The 16,505-nt window shown below is 40.3% G+C and overlaps 1 protein-coding gene across 7 annotated transcripts in view; it reads left to right on the top strand.

Moving 5' to 3' along the window:
- LOC121328822 (arginine-glutamic acid dipeptide repeats protein-like) overlaps positions 1 to 13,123 on the top strand; it is a 124,043-nt gene extending 110,920 nt beyond the window's left edge. For all 7 annotated transcript variants that reach the window (XM_041273905.1, XM_041273906.1, XM_041273903.1 and 4 more), the window contains 11 exons: positions 1,769 to 1,931; positions 2,393 to 2,485; positions 3,266 to 3,465; positions 4,349 to 4,510; positions 4,852 to 4,965; positions 5,429 to 6,834; positions 8,142 to 8,364; positions 8,697 to 9,414; positions 9,918 to 10,061; positions 10,252 to 10,432; positions 10,703 to 13,123. In XM_041273905.1, coding sequence (XP_041129839.1) covers positions 1,769 to 1,931; positions 2,393 to 2,485; positions 3,266 to 3,465; positions 4,349 to 4,510; positions 4,852 to 4,965; positions 5,429 to 6,834; positions 8,142 to 8,364; positions 8,697 to 9,414; positions 9,918 to 10,061; positions 10,252 to 10,432; positions 10,703 to 10,736 — 3,438 coding nt within the window. In that variant the 3' untranslated portion in view covers positions 10,737 to 13,123. The remainder of the gene's footprint in view (positions 1 to 1,768; positions 1,932 to 2,392; positions 2,486 to 3,265; positions 3,466 to 4,348; positions 4,511 to 4,851; positions 4,966 to 5,428; positions 6,835 to 8,141; positions 8,365 to 8,696; positions 9,415 to 9,917; positions 10,062 to 10,251; positions 10,433 to 10,702) is intronic.
- Positions 13,124 to 16,505: the final 3,382 nt, after the last annotated feature.

Here is a 16,505-nt window from a genome sequence, read left to right as displayed (position 1 = left end):
GGCAGAGCTGCCAGAATCAATACACATTAAAAGATATTGAGCCCATCAAGTCTTCGTTTACCTGACAGGACTCCGATCTTCTCAAACGAGAAAAATTATATCCCCAATCCCTTATTGACTGTAAACTGTTAGACGCAAAGTGCTGAACAATTAATATTTGGCATCTGATGGATTATGTGGTAATGCAGATCCAAAAATAATTACCCCCACTCAAGCAAATTATGTTTTTATGCTTATTATTTTGAGTGCTAGCAGAAGTGGCAGTTAATTTGAGAGCACTGCCTCGGTAAAGGATGTTGTGATCAATGATTGCATGTGTTAATGTTTCAGTGTGATATTGATTTCTTCACCAGCTTGTGTTCACTGAATATATACTGTCTGGGCTCGGGCAGTGCACACTGTGCATGTTTGATTAAAGCTCAATTGACTGTGCTGGCGGAGAGATCAGGAGCCATTTCACTCTATTTGCAGCGCCAGAGCTCTGCCGACATGTTCTTTTGTTTGCATTCAAGCCGCTGCCACCCATGCAGTCACCAATATACTGATCCTAATCCTTCCAGATTCACTACACTTCAGTGCCTGATCCCTAGATAGACAGCAGCAGAGAGATGAGGTCTGCTAATAAAACCTGCCATGGATTATTCATTTTCCATGAACCTCTCCTCTTCACTCCTCTTTACTGTAGAACAGCTATCTGAATTAATATTAGAGTTTCAAATCATTAACATTAGTATGTATATGACTATTGTTTAAGTTTTTTGTAGTTTATTTTTTTTTTGGGGGGGGGGGGGGGGGGGGGGGGGGGGGGTCAGCACCATGTCATTCTGCTGTGTAAGATCTATCTCGGGATTTATGTAATTTTTTTTTTCCCCCCACAAGTCTTCCCAAAAGTTTTGGATTTGCTGCTTGGCTTTCATATCGTGTCTCACAGCAAACCACACCTGCTTTTACCTTGAGGCAAATTTGTAACTGTAAAATAATGGGCTTTTACAACTAAGATGAGGATTAAAGAAAAACGATTCTTGCCGAATTTTATTCCACATCCGTTAAGTGTATCATCTGTGTTGCTCTTTCAAGAGGACCCAAACACAATAATGTTGGGTGTTTTCTCAAGCTGCCCTGATTTCCTTTGCTGCCAGGTTTTAAATCATAAAGCTGTAAGCAGGCTATATGTAATCTGCATTGATTGCCAGTATGTTTTGAATGGGGAAGAGTAAAATTACAAATGGAATATTGATGGGAAAACGTTTAAAGTGTAGCTGACTACTTCACAGTTTGGATTGCTTTATTCATTTTTATTTTTAAAAATGCCACCTCCGGGAGGTTGTTTTTTTCCCCAAATACCTCATCTAAATAATTAAGTACAATTATTCGTGGCAAAACACTGCTGTCAGTTTTCAAAATGCAATTATAAAGTAGTTCTTTCACTGCTGTCAAAACATAAGAAGTTGCTTGTTGCCATTTATCATGCTTCCAGTTGTTCTCAAATGTGTTTGTAATTTCATTAACAGCTTGTTTTTTCAAAAAGTAAATAACTTCATTTCTCTCACACATGTAGTGGTGTGTGTGTGTGTGTTTGTGTATATATATATATATATGACACACACACAGACTTACATACACAGATGCATTTGTGGTATAGATTGTTATTGGTATAATTAGTTAACGTTCCAGAGTGCTTAATTGTACTTTCTTTCTTTCTTTCTTTTTACTGAGCATTGGAATTTTAGCGTTTCACTCATGTTGATGGTCCAGTTTTGTCTTGCAGGGTGAATTGATCACTTTTTATTACTACTGGAAGAAAACTCCAGAAGCAGCCAGTTCCCGAGCCCACCGCAGACACAGGAGGCAGGCTGTGTTCCGCAGAATCAAAACCCGCACGGCGTCCACACCCGTGAACACTCCCTCCAGGCCACCGTCCAGCGAGTTCTGTAAGCATATCTGATTACACTGATGAATGTTGGAGCTTGTGAAATGTGACGGCATGCTGAAAAATGCAGGGCAGCCCGAGTGGGCACATGGTGAGACACATTATTACACCGATGTGCATCCCGGAATACGGTGCTGTGAAGCTGTTTCCTTTGCTTAGGTGATACAGTACCTATTTAATTAGGTATAAAAGACTATGAATCTATTAGACAGGGACCTCCTTAAAAAATGATTTAATATTGTTTAGGGTGTTATTGGGAAGGTGCCTTACGTTAGGTATAAGTTTTACGTATACTTTATCTAGGCAGTTAGTCATGTTTTAATATTTGTGTTAAAAACATTGACTCGTATGAGTTTATCTGTACTATATCTAGGCACATAGATAACATTGATATATGTGTTATGGCTTAATCTGGAAAAGATAAGTGTTCTTCATAAATAAAGCAACCATGTCCTCTCCTAGTGGACCTGAGTTCAGCAAGTGAGGATGACTTTGACAGTGAAGACAGCGAGCAGGAGTTGAAGGGATACGCCTGTCGTCACTGCTTCACAACCAGTAAGTTCTGTTTACTATTGAATCTTAATTGTGGTGCAATCAAAGTATGGAACCTTTTAGAGCGTGCTGATATCTACCTATTCAGCTTTTCTTAGTGTTTAGTCAAAAAAAAAAAATGGAAACATGGAAAAAAGTGAATATGCTTGTTAATAAAAAAATACAGTGCCTAGGCCTGTATACTAACCTTGCAAACTTTCATGGTATGTTTTACATTGAACGATTCCATGCTGTTCATCTCATGGTGGAGCCTGGCTGAAGTGGTTTGAATTCTCAAAGATAATTTCAGGGGCTGCCAAGTGGCGCATCCAGTAAAGGCACTCCGCCTGGAGTGCATGGTGCGACCTGTAGCTTAGAGATCGCCGGTTCGAATCCAGGCTATGCCACTGCTGACCGTGGACGGGAGTGCCCAGGGGGTGTTGCACAATTGACCAAGCGCTGCCTGGGTGGGGAGAGGTTAGGTCGGCTGGGGAGTCCTTGGCTCGCCTCACACCAGCGCCCCCTCTGGCTGGCTGGGCACCTGCAGGCCTGCCTGTACACAATTCAGAAGTGCCTGGTCCTCCGACACTAAGTTCTGAGATGTCTGCAGAGCGAAAAAAAGCAGGTGGCTGACGGCACTCGTTTCGGAGGACGTGTGTGCTCGTCCTAGTCTCTCCCAAGTTAATTCAGGGGTTGCAGCAGTGAGCCAGGTTGAATAATAATGGGACATTCCAATATTGGGAGAAAATTTTGAATTAATGAAAAAATTATTGTTCAAAAAAAGTAAATAAATAATCATTTCAGCTTCCAAGGACTGGCACCACGGTGGGAGAGAGAATATCTTGCTGTGCACAGACTGTCGCATTCACTTTAAGAAGTACGGTGAGCTCCCTCCGATTGAGAAGCCAGTGGACCCTCCGCCTTTTATGTTCAAACCCGTCAAAGAGGAAGAGGATGGAATTAGTGGGAAACATAGCATGAGGACCAGAAGGAGTCGAGGCTCGGTATGCCACAGTGCTTTTCCTATTCTTTTCATTATTGGAGCAGCATCTCCTTTTACATTAGTGTCTAGCTACAGCTCGTGTGAATTCAGAGGTAATACATCCAAAATGTGTATTTCAATTATTCTCTTTTATTCTGTGTTCACCCATGTAATTATAATATATATATATTTTTTGAAAATTATGAACTCAAGATTAATTTATGAAAACGATTTAAAACCCTCATCAGAATGTAACAGTGCATACTTAGCGCAAGTTTACATGATAAGAATAGGAATAACCTATCCGCTTATAGATGATAAGTGCAGCCATCACAAGAAAAGATGGTCACTAAGACTTCTCTGGCAACCAGCCATGTGGGTAAGTACTTTGGCATTGCATCAGTTAGATAGGCAGGTGTGTTTATCTGAACAGCAAAGACTGCTCCACCTCCACAGTAAGTCGTTTTGAATCATAAATCTGCGCTGTCAGGCAGGAGTGACGGATGTGTACTGATGGGTTTCATCGGTTTTATGTGAATCATTAATCAAAACAGCTGCAAAATTAATAAGAAACAGCTGTAAACAGCATACATTATTACTCCATAATGTTCCGGAATTCTCAGTTGGATTGTGGAACCACATGTTTTAATAGCTAACTGGGTGTTTTACCTTTGCTTTTATTCTGTTAGTTTTGCATAATAAGTCAATTCAAGTTAAACTGTGCATTCAATATTTTGTTGGCTGATAGTACAGTACATGGACTAGTCAGTCATTTACTGTTTAGTTGCTGTATCAAACAAATTTTCATAAGCCAGAATCTTACTGCATTCTTTTTTTTTTTTTTTGTAGAGGGTGTATAATAGGCTTCAACTAATCTAATAAATATGTATTTTTAAACGCATTAGATGTCTACACTACGTAGTGGGCGTAAGAAGCAGACAGCTAGTCCTGACGGTCGAGCCTCGCCAACCATTGAAGATATTCGATCCAGCGGCCGAACATCTCCTAGTACTGCAAGTACTTCCAGCAATGACAGCAAGGCAGACTCCATGAAAAAACCCAGCAAGGTAAGGGTTAAACAGCTTTGTGCTTTTAGATTTAATAGATGCACTGGAACCGCTGCTGTCTGGCAACCTAATACATACTTTACTGTTTTGAAGTCATTCAGCTTCCATCCAGGTGTTCGTCTTTATTACTATAATGGCTTGCTAAAATGAGTCCCCGCTTTCAGAGCTGGTAGCCAGCGTCCTTGTTTCTTTATTTGTTGTTTGTTTTATTGCTTGATTTACAGGCAGGTATCAGTTATGTGCTTATGTCAGGCTAGTACCGAACCTTAAGCGCCACAAATGGGTATTGTTGATTTGCAGGTTTAGGGTTTACTAATGTCTTTTATGATTTTATTTTGCAGAAGATAAAAGAAGAAGTACCTTCACCTCTAAAGAGTGCCAAACGACAACGGGAAAAGGCGGCTTCCGACACAGAGGAAACCGAAAGGGTTACTGGAAAGAAATCCAAAACTCAGGTGAGCAACATACTTCGGTACAGACCTGCTGATTTTAATTGTACTTCGGGGAGCAAGACATGAATCGGTGTATAATAAGGCTATTGTAGCACTGAGAAATAAGTTACCATCTGGTAATGAGAAATTGAAAACATCACGTTTTTATAGAGCAAATTTAATTTTGGCCACTGTAAGGTGTCAGGCCTGTGTATTTTAATTGAGTAAATGTTTTGCTTTAATGGTTCCCTTCTGCTTTGAAAAAAAAATATGCTAAACACAGATGTGCTGTTTAATTTGTATACTTTCTTTTTCAAGAGTGTGTGCGCTTCTTTTGTTCACAAAATAGTTAGATCAAAAGCACATTAAAAAAAAAAAAAACCTGCATTGGTCCTAAACTATTAAGTTAGCTTTTTGGAAATGTTGTGCAGTTGAACTGCGTGGTTGTTTTGTGTAAGATTTCTCATCTCTTCTTTTGAATTACCAGGAGATTAACCAGCCCGACTCCCCATCAGAAGGTGAGGGAGAAGGAGAAGGCGAAGGGGAGAGTTCAGACAGCCGCAGTGTTAATGATGACGGAAGCAGTGATCCAAAGGACATTGACCAGGACAATCGCAGCTCCTCTCCAAGTATTCCAAGCCCAAGGGACAATGAGAGCGACTCTGATTCCTCAGCTCAGCAGCAGGTGCTACAGGCACAGCATCTTGTGATCCAGAATCTGAATGGCCCACCACCGCCTCCTCAAGCCCCTCTCCTTCAGATACCTGTCTCAACGTCTTCAGTGTTGAGTGCAGCTACGGCATCTTCCCAAGTCTCCCCATCCATCCCCCAGCCTTCCATCCCCCCACAGCCTCTGTCACATTCTCTTATCCAGCCTGCTTCTCAGCTGCATCCTCAGAGGCTGCCCTCACCTCACCCGCCACTGCAGGCTTTAACTCAGGCGCTGACTCAGATGCAAGCTCTGCCACCGTCTCAAGCCCCTCTCCAGCCTCAGCAGACTCCACTTCACGCTCAGATGCATTCACTCCCTCATCCTCTACAGGCCCAGCCTCACATACAGCACCCACTGCAACCTCAGCCATTCCCCACCTCCTCCTGCTCACAGTCTTCTCAGTCTCAGGTTCCTCCTCCACTTCCGTCTCAACCACCCACTCCGGGCCACACCCAGCAGCAGCCGCATCCTCACACTCCTCCTCAAGCACCGCCCCAGCCCCCTAGAGAGCAGCCCTTGCCTCCAGCTCCCATGGCCATGCCTCATATCAAACCTCCTCCAACAACGCCCATCCCTCAGATGCCCAACCCGCAATCACACAAACACCCACCCCACCTGTCCGCACCGCCTCCATTCCCACAAATGCCTTCCAATCTGCCCCCTCCACCGGCACTGAAGCCACTCAGTTCCCTCAGTTCTCTCTCTACCCACCACCCTCCATCCGCCCACCCACCGCCGCTCCAGCTTATGCCCCAGAGTCAACAGCTCCAGCTCCCGCCTGCTCAACCTCCAGTGCTTACTCAGTCCCAAAATCTCCCAGCGTCCACAGGTCATCCTTCCTCTACATCTCACCCAGTTATTTCACAGTCCCCGTTCCCCCCACACCCTTTCATCCCGGGAGGACCGCCCACCATGCCTCTTTCATCAGCATCGACGTCTGCAACGTCGACCTCCTCCTGTCTCCCTGGTATGCAGCCGCCACCTCCGTCTTCCATCTCGACGCCTCTGCCTTCCACTGTGAGCGTTCCCAGCTCAGCGTTGTCTGCGGTCCCTCCTATTCAAATCAAAGAGGAGCCTATGGATGAGCCTGAAGAACCTGAGAGCCCACCACCTCCTCAGAGAAGCCCTTCTCCAGAACCCACTGTGGTCAACACACCAAGCCATGCCAGCCAGTCAGCAAGGTACAAACAAGCTCATAACGGGTTTTTGTGAAGTGATTTTTTGCACATTCAGAGACTTGCAGGTTTAAATCACAGATTACATTTCAAGGCAGTATAAACATTTCACAAACAAAGTTGAAGGCTGAAAAGAATAGAAAAAAATAGACTTGAAGAAGATGTAAGGCTATATGCTGTCAGTTTTGTTCACACAGTAGATAAGTGACTGAAGTGCTTTGGAACAAAGTTTAGATGGGCTTCAGCTGGTTGGTTTTCATTAACCTTCAAGACTTGTTTGCTCTGTATGGTGCTTTAGACATCCATCAGACTGACCTATTCTTTTATCTACTGAATAAATGAGTCGGCCTTTAGCTAAGGATGTTAGTTTATAGTCTATCTTATTTATTTAACTTATAGCCCTGCATAACCAACTAATTATTGATTAAAAATATATGCCGAAGTACAAAAACATTTACCACTTATAAAACAGACTTTCTAAGTGTAATTTAATCTAAAAGAAAGCTAATCTTGAAAGAGTGGCAATTAGTGTGAATTCCTTAAGAAAAAGAAACTGGTGCTGATCCATTTGTCGAGTGTCTCTAGCGATTTTGAAGATAATTATGAATAATGATGAACTCCTAAATACGCAACAGCTACATTAATTATATAGACATCAGTAAAAATATACTAGTGCAAGCGATTTATTTTGACTGTCACCACCTTTCCCCTAAACCATGACCTAAATCTATTGTTGAATCATGCGAGACTTCAAGGCAAAGAAAATTAAATACTGCAGATGCTAACAAGCAAAAGAACCAAAGCTGGATTATTTGTTTTAAGGTGACATCCTGTTCTGTTTCATCGAAATAAATGTCCTGGTGATCAAGAAATATATGGGTAGTGTCATAAGCACTCAAGATCTGCATGAACGTAATACTTCTGTACGAGAAACAATACTCTAGCATATAGGTTCACAGGCCCTCAACAGTAACAGTTCTGTGGTTGCAGTTACTAACCTGATTCTTTCTCAATTTTAGAATATTTACCTGGCATCATTCCAAGAAATGCAGCTAGTGATGTTGACTGTTATAGTAATATTTCCATTGTGTATGTCTGTCTAGTTCTATCTTGAATAAATCCCAGCTGAGTTCGATTTTCATCTCATGACATTCCAGTCAAAGTGATATTTTAATGAAGAATACAAGTAGCCTTAAAAGAAACACTGATTTTTAGATGATCAGGAAAGCTTTTAGCAATAGCTTTTGCTGCCCCATATGGCAGAATTGATTGTTTTTTCCTTTTATTAATTGGTGTCCTTGCACTGTATTCAGGTTCTACAAGCATCTCGACCGTGGTTACAACTCTTGTGGGAGAACGGATTTCTATTTCACCCCCCTGGCTGGCTCGAAACTTGCCAAGAAGAGAGAGGAAGCATTGGAAAAGACCAAGAGGGAGGCTGAGCAGAAAGCAAGAGAAGAGAAAGAAAAAGAGAGAGAGAAGGAAAGAGAGAGGGAAAGGGAGCGAGAACGAGAGAGGGAGGCTGAAAGAGCAGCGGTATGATTTTTTTTTTTTTTTTTTTTTTACTCTGCAAGCTATTCATCGATCTGTACGAAATCTCTATACACATACATGCATTCAAGTCACGTTATGAAAGAGCAGATCGGTGACTACCTTTGGACCAGCAAACATACTGTAAAAAAAACAGTTGGACTACTGCAAGTTGACCTCAGACACAGTGCTGTTTACCTTTTCCATTTGAAGTTGTACAGTTTCTTCTCTCTGTGTAAGAAAACATATCTGATTATACATAGTTGAAAGGGATCCAATGTAAACACTGAAAACCATTTTGCAGTGCTGATTTTCCTTTTTTTCCTTTCCTCCTGCAGAAAGCATGCAGCTCATCCCATGATGGGCGGATGGGAGATTCTCAGATGGGTGGGCCTCACATGAGGCCTTCCTTCGAGCCTCCCCCGACGACCATCGCTGCCGTACCTCCATACATCGGGCCAGACACTCCGGCCCTGCGCACCCTGAGCGAGTACGCTCGCCCTCACGTCATGTCTCCCACCAACCGCAATCACCCCTTCTTCGTGTCCTTGAACCCTGCAGACCCCCTGCTTGCTTACCACATGCCAGGCTTGTACAACGCAGACCCAGGCATGAGGGAGCGTGAGCTGCGGGAGCGCGAGATGCGTGACAGAGAGATTCGGGAAAGGGAGTTGAGGGACAGGATGAAGCCTGGCTACGAGGTTAAGCCCCCGGAGTTGGAAGGTTTGCACCCAGGTGCCAATCCCATGGAGCATTTTGCAAGGCATGGAGCCATTACCCTTCCACAAATGGCAGGACATCATCCCTTTGCTGCTTTCCATCATGGTTTAAACCCCTTGGAAAGGGAAAGACTTGCACTTGCTGGCCCGCAGTTGCGGCCTGAAATGAGCTACCCAGACAGACTTGTGGCCGAACGGCTGCATGCTGAACGCATGGCGTCGGTAGCAAATGACCCAATAGCAAGGCTGCAAATGTTCAACGTTACCCCGCATCATCACCAACATTCACACATCCATTCACACCTACACCTACATCAGCAAGACCCATTGCATCAAGGTAAGACGAGGCAGATTCGCTGAGATTTTCTGATAGCAAGGTTTAGTGAGAATATCACAGAGCACTTTTCCAAGATTGCACCCTAAGACTGATTGTGGCTATTATTATTGTATTGTTATTATTATTATTATTATTATTATTATTATTGTTCATAATAATAATAATAATAATAATAATAATAATAATAAACAGGCGTAAAAGGCAAAGTAATGACTGATTTGTGTGTATGTGGTTATTATTCTAAAGACTCTTGTATAACAATAACATTTTTTCTGTTTTATATCAGCTCTTTATTACTTCAAATACTTGTAAAGTGAATATTGATGACTAGTCTGTTATGATTAAATCTGACAGATCCCAAAAATGAATTTAGCGTAAAGCTTTTATACATTGTTAAAATAATGGTAACATCCCCTTGGTGTTACTCATTGTGCTGAGCCAATGATTATAATGCTAAAAGATAACGTGTCCGTCCTCCACCCCCACCTCCTTCACCCTGATAGGTTCTGGCGGTCCTGTGCATCCTCTTGATGCTCTGGGAGCTGGTCCTCATTTGGCACGGTTTCCCTACCCTCCTGGGACCATTCCAAACCCACTGCTGGGACAACCACCACACGAACATGAAATGCTCAGACACCCTGTGTTCGGTAAGAAAAACTTTGCAGGTGGAGTTTGAACGGTCGGAATAGTACACAATGTCTCAAGCCTGCAACACAGATATGAGACCAAAAAGGCAAAAGTATTTTAACATAAATCAAATTTAAAAAAGTACAATCCTCTGAATCAGTTGCACAAGTCTCTTCAAGGTTTAAGAAAGCGTGTTTTGTTTCTTTCTAGGCACCCCGTATCACAGAGACCTGACCGGGGCTCTTCCACCTCCCATGTCGGCAGCACACCAGCTCCAGGCTATGCATGCACAGTCCGCAGAGCTGCAGAGGCTGGCCATGGAGCAGCAGTGGTTACACGGACATCACCACATGCATGGAGGACCCCTCCCAGGCCAGGAAGATTACTACAGGTAAAGAATGGGCGGGGGTAAAACTAAACATCTTAAAATAAAAAAGGGATGAGATTTTTAAAAAATTGATAAATGTACACTGCTTGTGCACATAATTATAATCATCTAACAGTTTCAGTATATAACGGAAGTAGATAGATGTCTTTGTATATCTCATTCTCACAGTGGCTTTGAATAACCTCAGTTTTCCTGTGAAACTATATTCATATTTAAATTCAGATAAGCTTTGAAAAGGCCAGTTAAGTGTTATGAGCATTGTTTGTTTTCCAGCCGACTGAAGAAAGAAAGCGACAAGCAGCTGTAGTCCAGTGACTAATGTGAAGGCAGTCAGATAAGCTGGACAAAGGTTATATACAATCGCACTCCTTTGGAAGGAACTCCGTTCAATGTTATTGGAACAATTATAATAAAAATTTGATGGGAGAACTTTCTTCTTTTTTTTTTTTTATATAAAGAAAATGACTTTAGATCATATATAGCCTTCATCAAGTAGAGAAGATTCCTCAAGACTGTGTGTGGGTCCCTGCATGGTATATTCGGAGAACTTCCCTGCAGTTTGTGTAGGTGCTAGAATACAAGATACATTGTCACTGTGCATAAAAAATAAAACAAATACAGTTAGGCAGTATATTCTGAATCTTAAGTGCTATATAAAGATTCTACTCTTATTTTAATACATTGTAGGAAGTTTTCATAATTAAAAGAAAGCTCAACTCTGCAGCATGGCTTTGAGTCTGTAAATAAAAAAATAAATAAAAATAAAAGTATATTATTATTATTATTATTATTATTATTATTAGATGTGGATTCCTAACCAGACCTGAATGATTGTTTTGAAGCATTATCCCTTTATTTAAAAGGGGAACACAATGGCATTAATACAGCAGGAAAACAGTTTAATAGGCTAATGGCAACAGTGTGCATTAAAGGGGGTTGCAGGGATAATGGTAGAATAAATCCAGTGAATACAAGTGTCTTTTTTTATATGATTTATTGCTTTCATCATCCTTGATGTTTGGCTTGCAATGCCTTGTGATCATTCATGCAGACGTCCAGTGGACCCAACATTTTAGTTCTATTATTATTATTGTTACTTTTTTTTTTTTAAAAGCAGTTAGTTTTAATGTAACTTCATACATGTGTAATCTCAACATGAGAATGATGAAACGTTTCAGTGGCTTATGTTTGAATGTTTGTGTATTTTGTTTTAAACGATAGCATTTAACTGCCATTAAACCTTGACAGTCTTGATGTTAAGAACAAATAAAATGTTCAGAGAATATTGTCCAGAAGTGACATATTGCACTGGAGGTCCACATTAATGTCGATCAGAGCTACTTTTTAATAAATGGTTACAGTACTTGCAGAATAAGTTTGTCATAATTGGGTTTAGAAAAAAGTTTTAGGAATCTGCACTTTTAAATAACTGTATTCGATCATATCTTTTTAAAAAAAATACCCAATACCAAAGTCAAAGCCCATATATAATGTTTATAATGGTATCTAATTCAATTTTATTTGTTTTCTTTAGAGACAAAATGCAGCACCTCTTTGACGCAAACTACAATGTTTATATGAAATAATATGAGCCAGGTTACTGTTATTTTTTGTATACGGGGGCCGGGGGGATACCAACGAGTCAGCTCTTTAAAATTGTAATATTATACAGGTTAACTTTATATCCGTCACAATGAAATGGTTTTTAAGATGGTAGATGCATATTATATTTATTGCAATGACTTCCTTTCTGCTGATGACAGTGTTCACATTTATGCAGAAAACTTTTTTTTTTTTTTTTAAATATACCGACACCTTATTCACTGTGACACACTGAAATACTGGATGTAGATTCACAGTATTGGTTAAAAACAGACCGGCCATGGTGAGTCCTGGATTTGTCTACATTTTAATGACCTGCATTTCTTGTGGTGCACTGACCTTTCCCTTTTGATTTTTGTTTTTATCGATAGCTGTATATTTACCATTGTAGACTGTTATTATATGTGATGTTTACTGTCATCAGACTCGGTCAGACCATGTAAAATAGTTTGTTAATCATCCCATATTTTTTTTTTTTTCTTCATGCCCACAGATTCCCAGCGATTAGCCGTAACATGCTGTTAACATTAGAATTGGTTTAAATAATTATTTCCTTAAGAAATGTTAGTCAGCTACATATTCCATTACCACCTGCTGTTTTCATAGCAGGGCTTGCAAGTGTCAGATGGCTCACTGTAGAGGACAACTACAACAAATGCAAGGATTTTTATTTTTTTTTTGCATCCTGCTAACAAGGTGTTTTCTTCCTTCAGTGGGATTTTGGAAGCTGCAAGTTGATTTACCCACATCCTACATTTTATGTGGCAATTGAGCTGTGTCAGTATATCCATCACCGTGCATTAGCAACAGCGTTCATTTTCTTTCCTTTTTGCTTTAGTGTTACAAACCTATGGTGTTAAGTGTTATCGATAGTTCAGCTTCTTGTTTCACAGCAGTGATAGCAGAATGTAAATTCTGCCTGCTAAATTTATATATATCTTGAAGCTTATTGTATATATTAGTAGTCTGCCATGGGATAACACAATGTAAACAAAAGTAGAAACTAAGAAGATGTGAGTCCTGTGTTTTCTCCATTGAGTATTTTGTAATTTTCTGACAAATTTGTGGAATTAAAATAAACGTAGTTATACCACAGCAAACCGGACTGGGTGTTTGTTTTAAAAGAGTTTCAAGTTTTCTAAGTTCCGAAGTGATACTGCAGTATTATTCATTAGTACAGTAGACTAATATACCCCCACCCCCAGATTCCACAATCTTCCCCTACATGTCTAGTAGAAACACTGGCCACTCTTCCATCACTGTGGTGTGCAGATTGTATTCCATTTCATCCCATATCTGCCTCATCAGATATATGGTGTCTGCTGGGAAGTTTGTTTCTTAAACCCCTTATGGATAATTGTGGCACAATGAGTATGTTATGGGAAGAGGAACGCTGCATAGCTAGTGTTCATCATAGAGCAGTCAGATATTTCTAATGAGCTTCACAGGCAGGGGGGTGGCTGTGGCTGGAAGATCTGTATATAGTATTGAGTTGTTTAAATCATTTCTTTAAAAATGAATTGTGGTAAACCATTTTATTTTTTAACTTGTATCGAGAGTGTTGGATATCAGCTGGCCTTCCGGATATGAATAAAAAGAACAGCTTCAATCCAGAAACCATGAATTGCAGCTCATAAAGCTGCTTCCTATTAACTGTGGTATTACTTTGCTTTAGAGATTTAGCCTTTGGGAAGATTCCAGTACCACTCTTGCAGAAAAAAAGGGAACAGCTCAGCTCTGTACCAAACAAGATAAACAGGATGCCAGTAAAAGAGAGAGCTTGTTATTGTATTCAAAGGGAAGCGAACACTCCATGCAACTACAATTCAGAATACACACTGTGGTTCTACAATGGCAACCTTTCATTTTAAAAAGCCTTCAGTAAATTGGGTATTGGGTTACCAACCCTATATAGATTCTCAGTAACCAGGCATAAGTGTGTTGGTTATCAGCCAAACATGTATAGATTTAAAAAAACAAAATTGAAGACAATGGACTGCTCCACAAAAGACTGTTTACCTTTGTTTGGTTTGAGAGCAGGCAGTTCTCAATCTCGTGTCGCTAATGATGTGTTTAGCACAAGATCTATGGAGAAATGGCCAGAAACCTGTCACTAACAGTAATGCCTCCTGACTCTGAAATGCTGACTGCTCCTGACATAATTGGCACAAGAGCCAGAACCTTCGCCCTCATTAGGCACACCAGCACCAGGAGAGACATATGGCGCTGGAAATCTGCTGTCAATATACAGACACAAACTAAAATAAAAGCTGTTCTTTTCAGTAATCTTTAAAATGACAATGTCACGTGGTGCTGCCTTGCTTAAGTATGATTGATTTTTTTTTTTTTTTTTTTTTTTTAATACCAAGGACCGCTCTTGCTTGATTAATAAAAAATTTCCAAAATCAAAAGGAAGGCAGCTTTCTGTTCTCACCACAGCCTTATGGTTTCCTTATTCGGTTACACAACGCAGTTATGGATAAGGCAATGGGTAACCATTGTACATTAAACTAGAGCGTAACAACACAACCATGACACTATTAAGTGTGATCTTGCTTATTGTGGGGGTGGGCAATGACACGTGTATGCCTAGCGTGCTCTTCCATCCAAGTGCATCACATGCAGAATTTTTAAACTATATAATCCTTGCACAGAACAGTCACTACACCTGCAAATAGTAAATGATACAGAAAAGGACCAGTTGCCTTCCGTAAATATATTACAATGTGTTATTGTGTGCGGTGGCTGCCCTTACATGTGTCTCTATTTGACAAATGCGCTGTCTATTATTTATTTATTTGCATTTAAAGGCTTTTATGGAGAATACACAAGAAGACATGGTTATTGTCATTCTCACTGTTAAAGCACTAACATTATAAGAGTATCGAATAACGTACATATAAATCCTGCTGCTTTTAATCATATTTTTGTTAAGTAGCTTATATACAATATGGTTTGGAACGTTCGCTACAGCTTGGCATATAAAAATAATAGATACACCGTATTGCTTCAGTCTTTTCCTGTTGTGATATTCTGAGCCTGTGGACAAGCGACCAGATGTGCGAAAGATGTTGTGTGTCAACCTACTGCCACAGTTACAACATTGAATGTATTGTACAATGGGATAGCCTTCCTTAACGACCTACACAGCACGTTCTTAATGGAGCGGCTCCTATAAATTAAACAATTAATTTCAGGTGTGAATTACCAGCTTTTTCGATAGCAGGTGTGTGAGATTGCAATTTTCAGCGCGAGAGGTTTCACCGTGAAGTTGCAGGGCAGAATTCGATATTTTCCCAAAAGAGACCGAGTTAAACATGGTAGGGTTGTTGTTGTTTGTTTGTTTGTTTGTTTGTTTGTTTATTTATTTAGAAATACCGTACGTTAGTGTGTTTTAGTTTACTGCGTTCTATGTTTCTTCGAGAGGTATATATCACAAACTTAAGCGGTACTATGGCAATGTGACTCTGTATAAATATTGTGTGTGGAATACAATAGTTGATGCCGGTATGCATACATCTTCATCCATTGCAAAACCGCAGTTATGCGTAAATATCCCTTAACATAACCAAGATTAGTATAAATATTGCCCTGTGTTTTTGGATAGCCGAAACATTTCCATATGCTTCAAACTTAAATGTTGGCTTTAAAATAACCAAGTGTTTTTGCTCACTGAAAGCTAACATATCGTTAGGCTTTTAATCAGACCCGTTAAAATATACTTAAGCCAGGATTGGGTTGTAATTAATTGTGTGTTTTGCTCCAGTAAAGTAATTCCTCGAGATATGAAGCATGTTTCATAGATGCACAGGAGACTGGTGATGTGCAAAGATCTGTACAATCCACATTTTGTTGTATGTGTTCTCCCCAAACTGATGACTGTCAGCATTAACCCTATTTCACGCTCCATAATACCATGCTAAAAAATGATGTGCATCGTCTAATATGCTCTGTTCTATGTAACGTTATTCTTAGTATTGCACAGAATGGCATGTATTGTACACATGTATGCTGAGCAAGTTTAAAAATAATTTAGCAGGTGTAAAATAATTGAGCTGATGACTTGTGCATGCAGGATAAATCACAATACTGTACCTTGTTATTTAGATATGTTGTAATACTTTTAATAACTTGTACAGGAATGGAGATAAGACTCCTGTTGCATATCTGTTTCACCCACTCCAGATTTTAATGCAAGCTTGACTCATTCACTAAGAACACTAGTTTTTAAAGTAGTTATTGAAAGGGTGGGTTTGCTCACAATTAAAATGAGTCCTTTTTTATTTCCACCTTTTGAACGTGGAACTCCAGGACCTTCAGACTGGAATGTTTACGGGCCCTCAAACAGTTTGGAGGATTCCATGTCATCTTAAGTTGAAAAAATGTCTGAACATCTTTGCAAACTAGAAGCATTTGTGAGTACAGTTTGATTATTCAGAAACTGTTTTTGTGTACACCTGTAGAAACAGAACTG

Source organism: Polyodon spathula, chromosome 16, assembly GCF_017654505.1.
Source record: "Polyodon spathula isolate WHYD16114869_AA chromosome 16, ASM1765450v1, whole genome shotgun sequence".
Lineage (NCBI taxonomy): Eukaryota > Metazoa > Chordata > Actinopteri > Acipenseriformes > Polyodontidae > Polyodon > Polyodon spathula.
The sequence above is the reverse complement of the archived record's forward strand: the minus strand, read 5'-3'. Positions and strand labels throughout refer to the sequence as shown.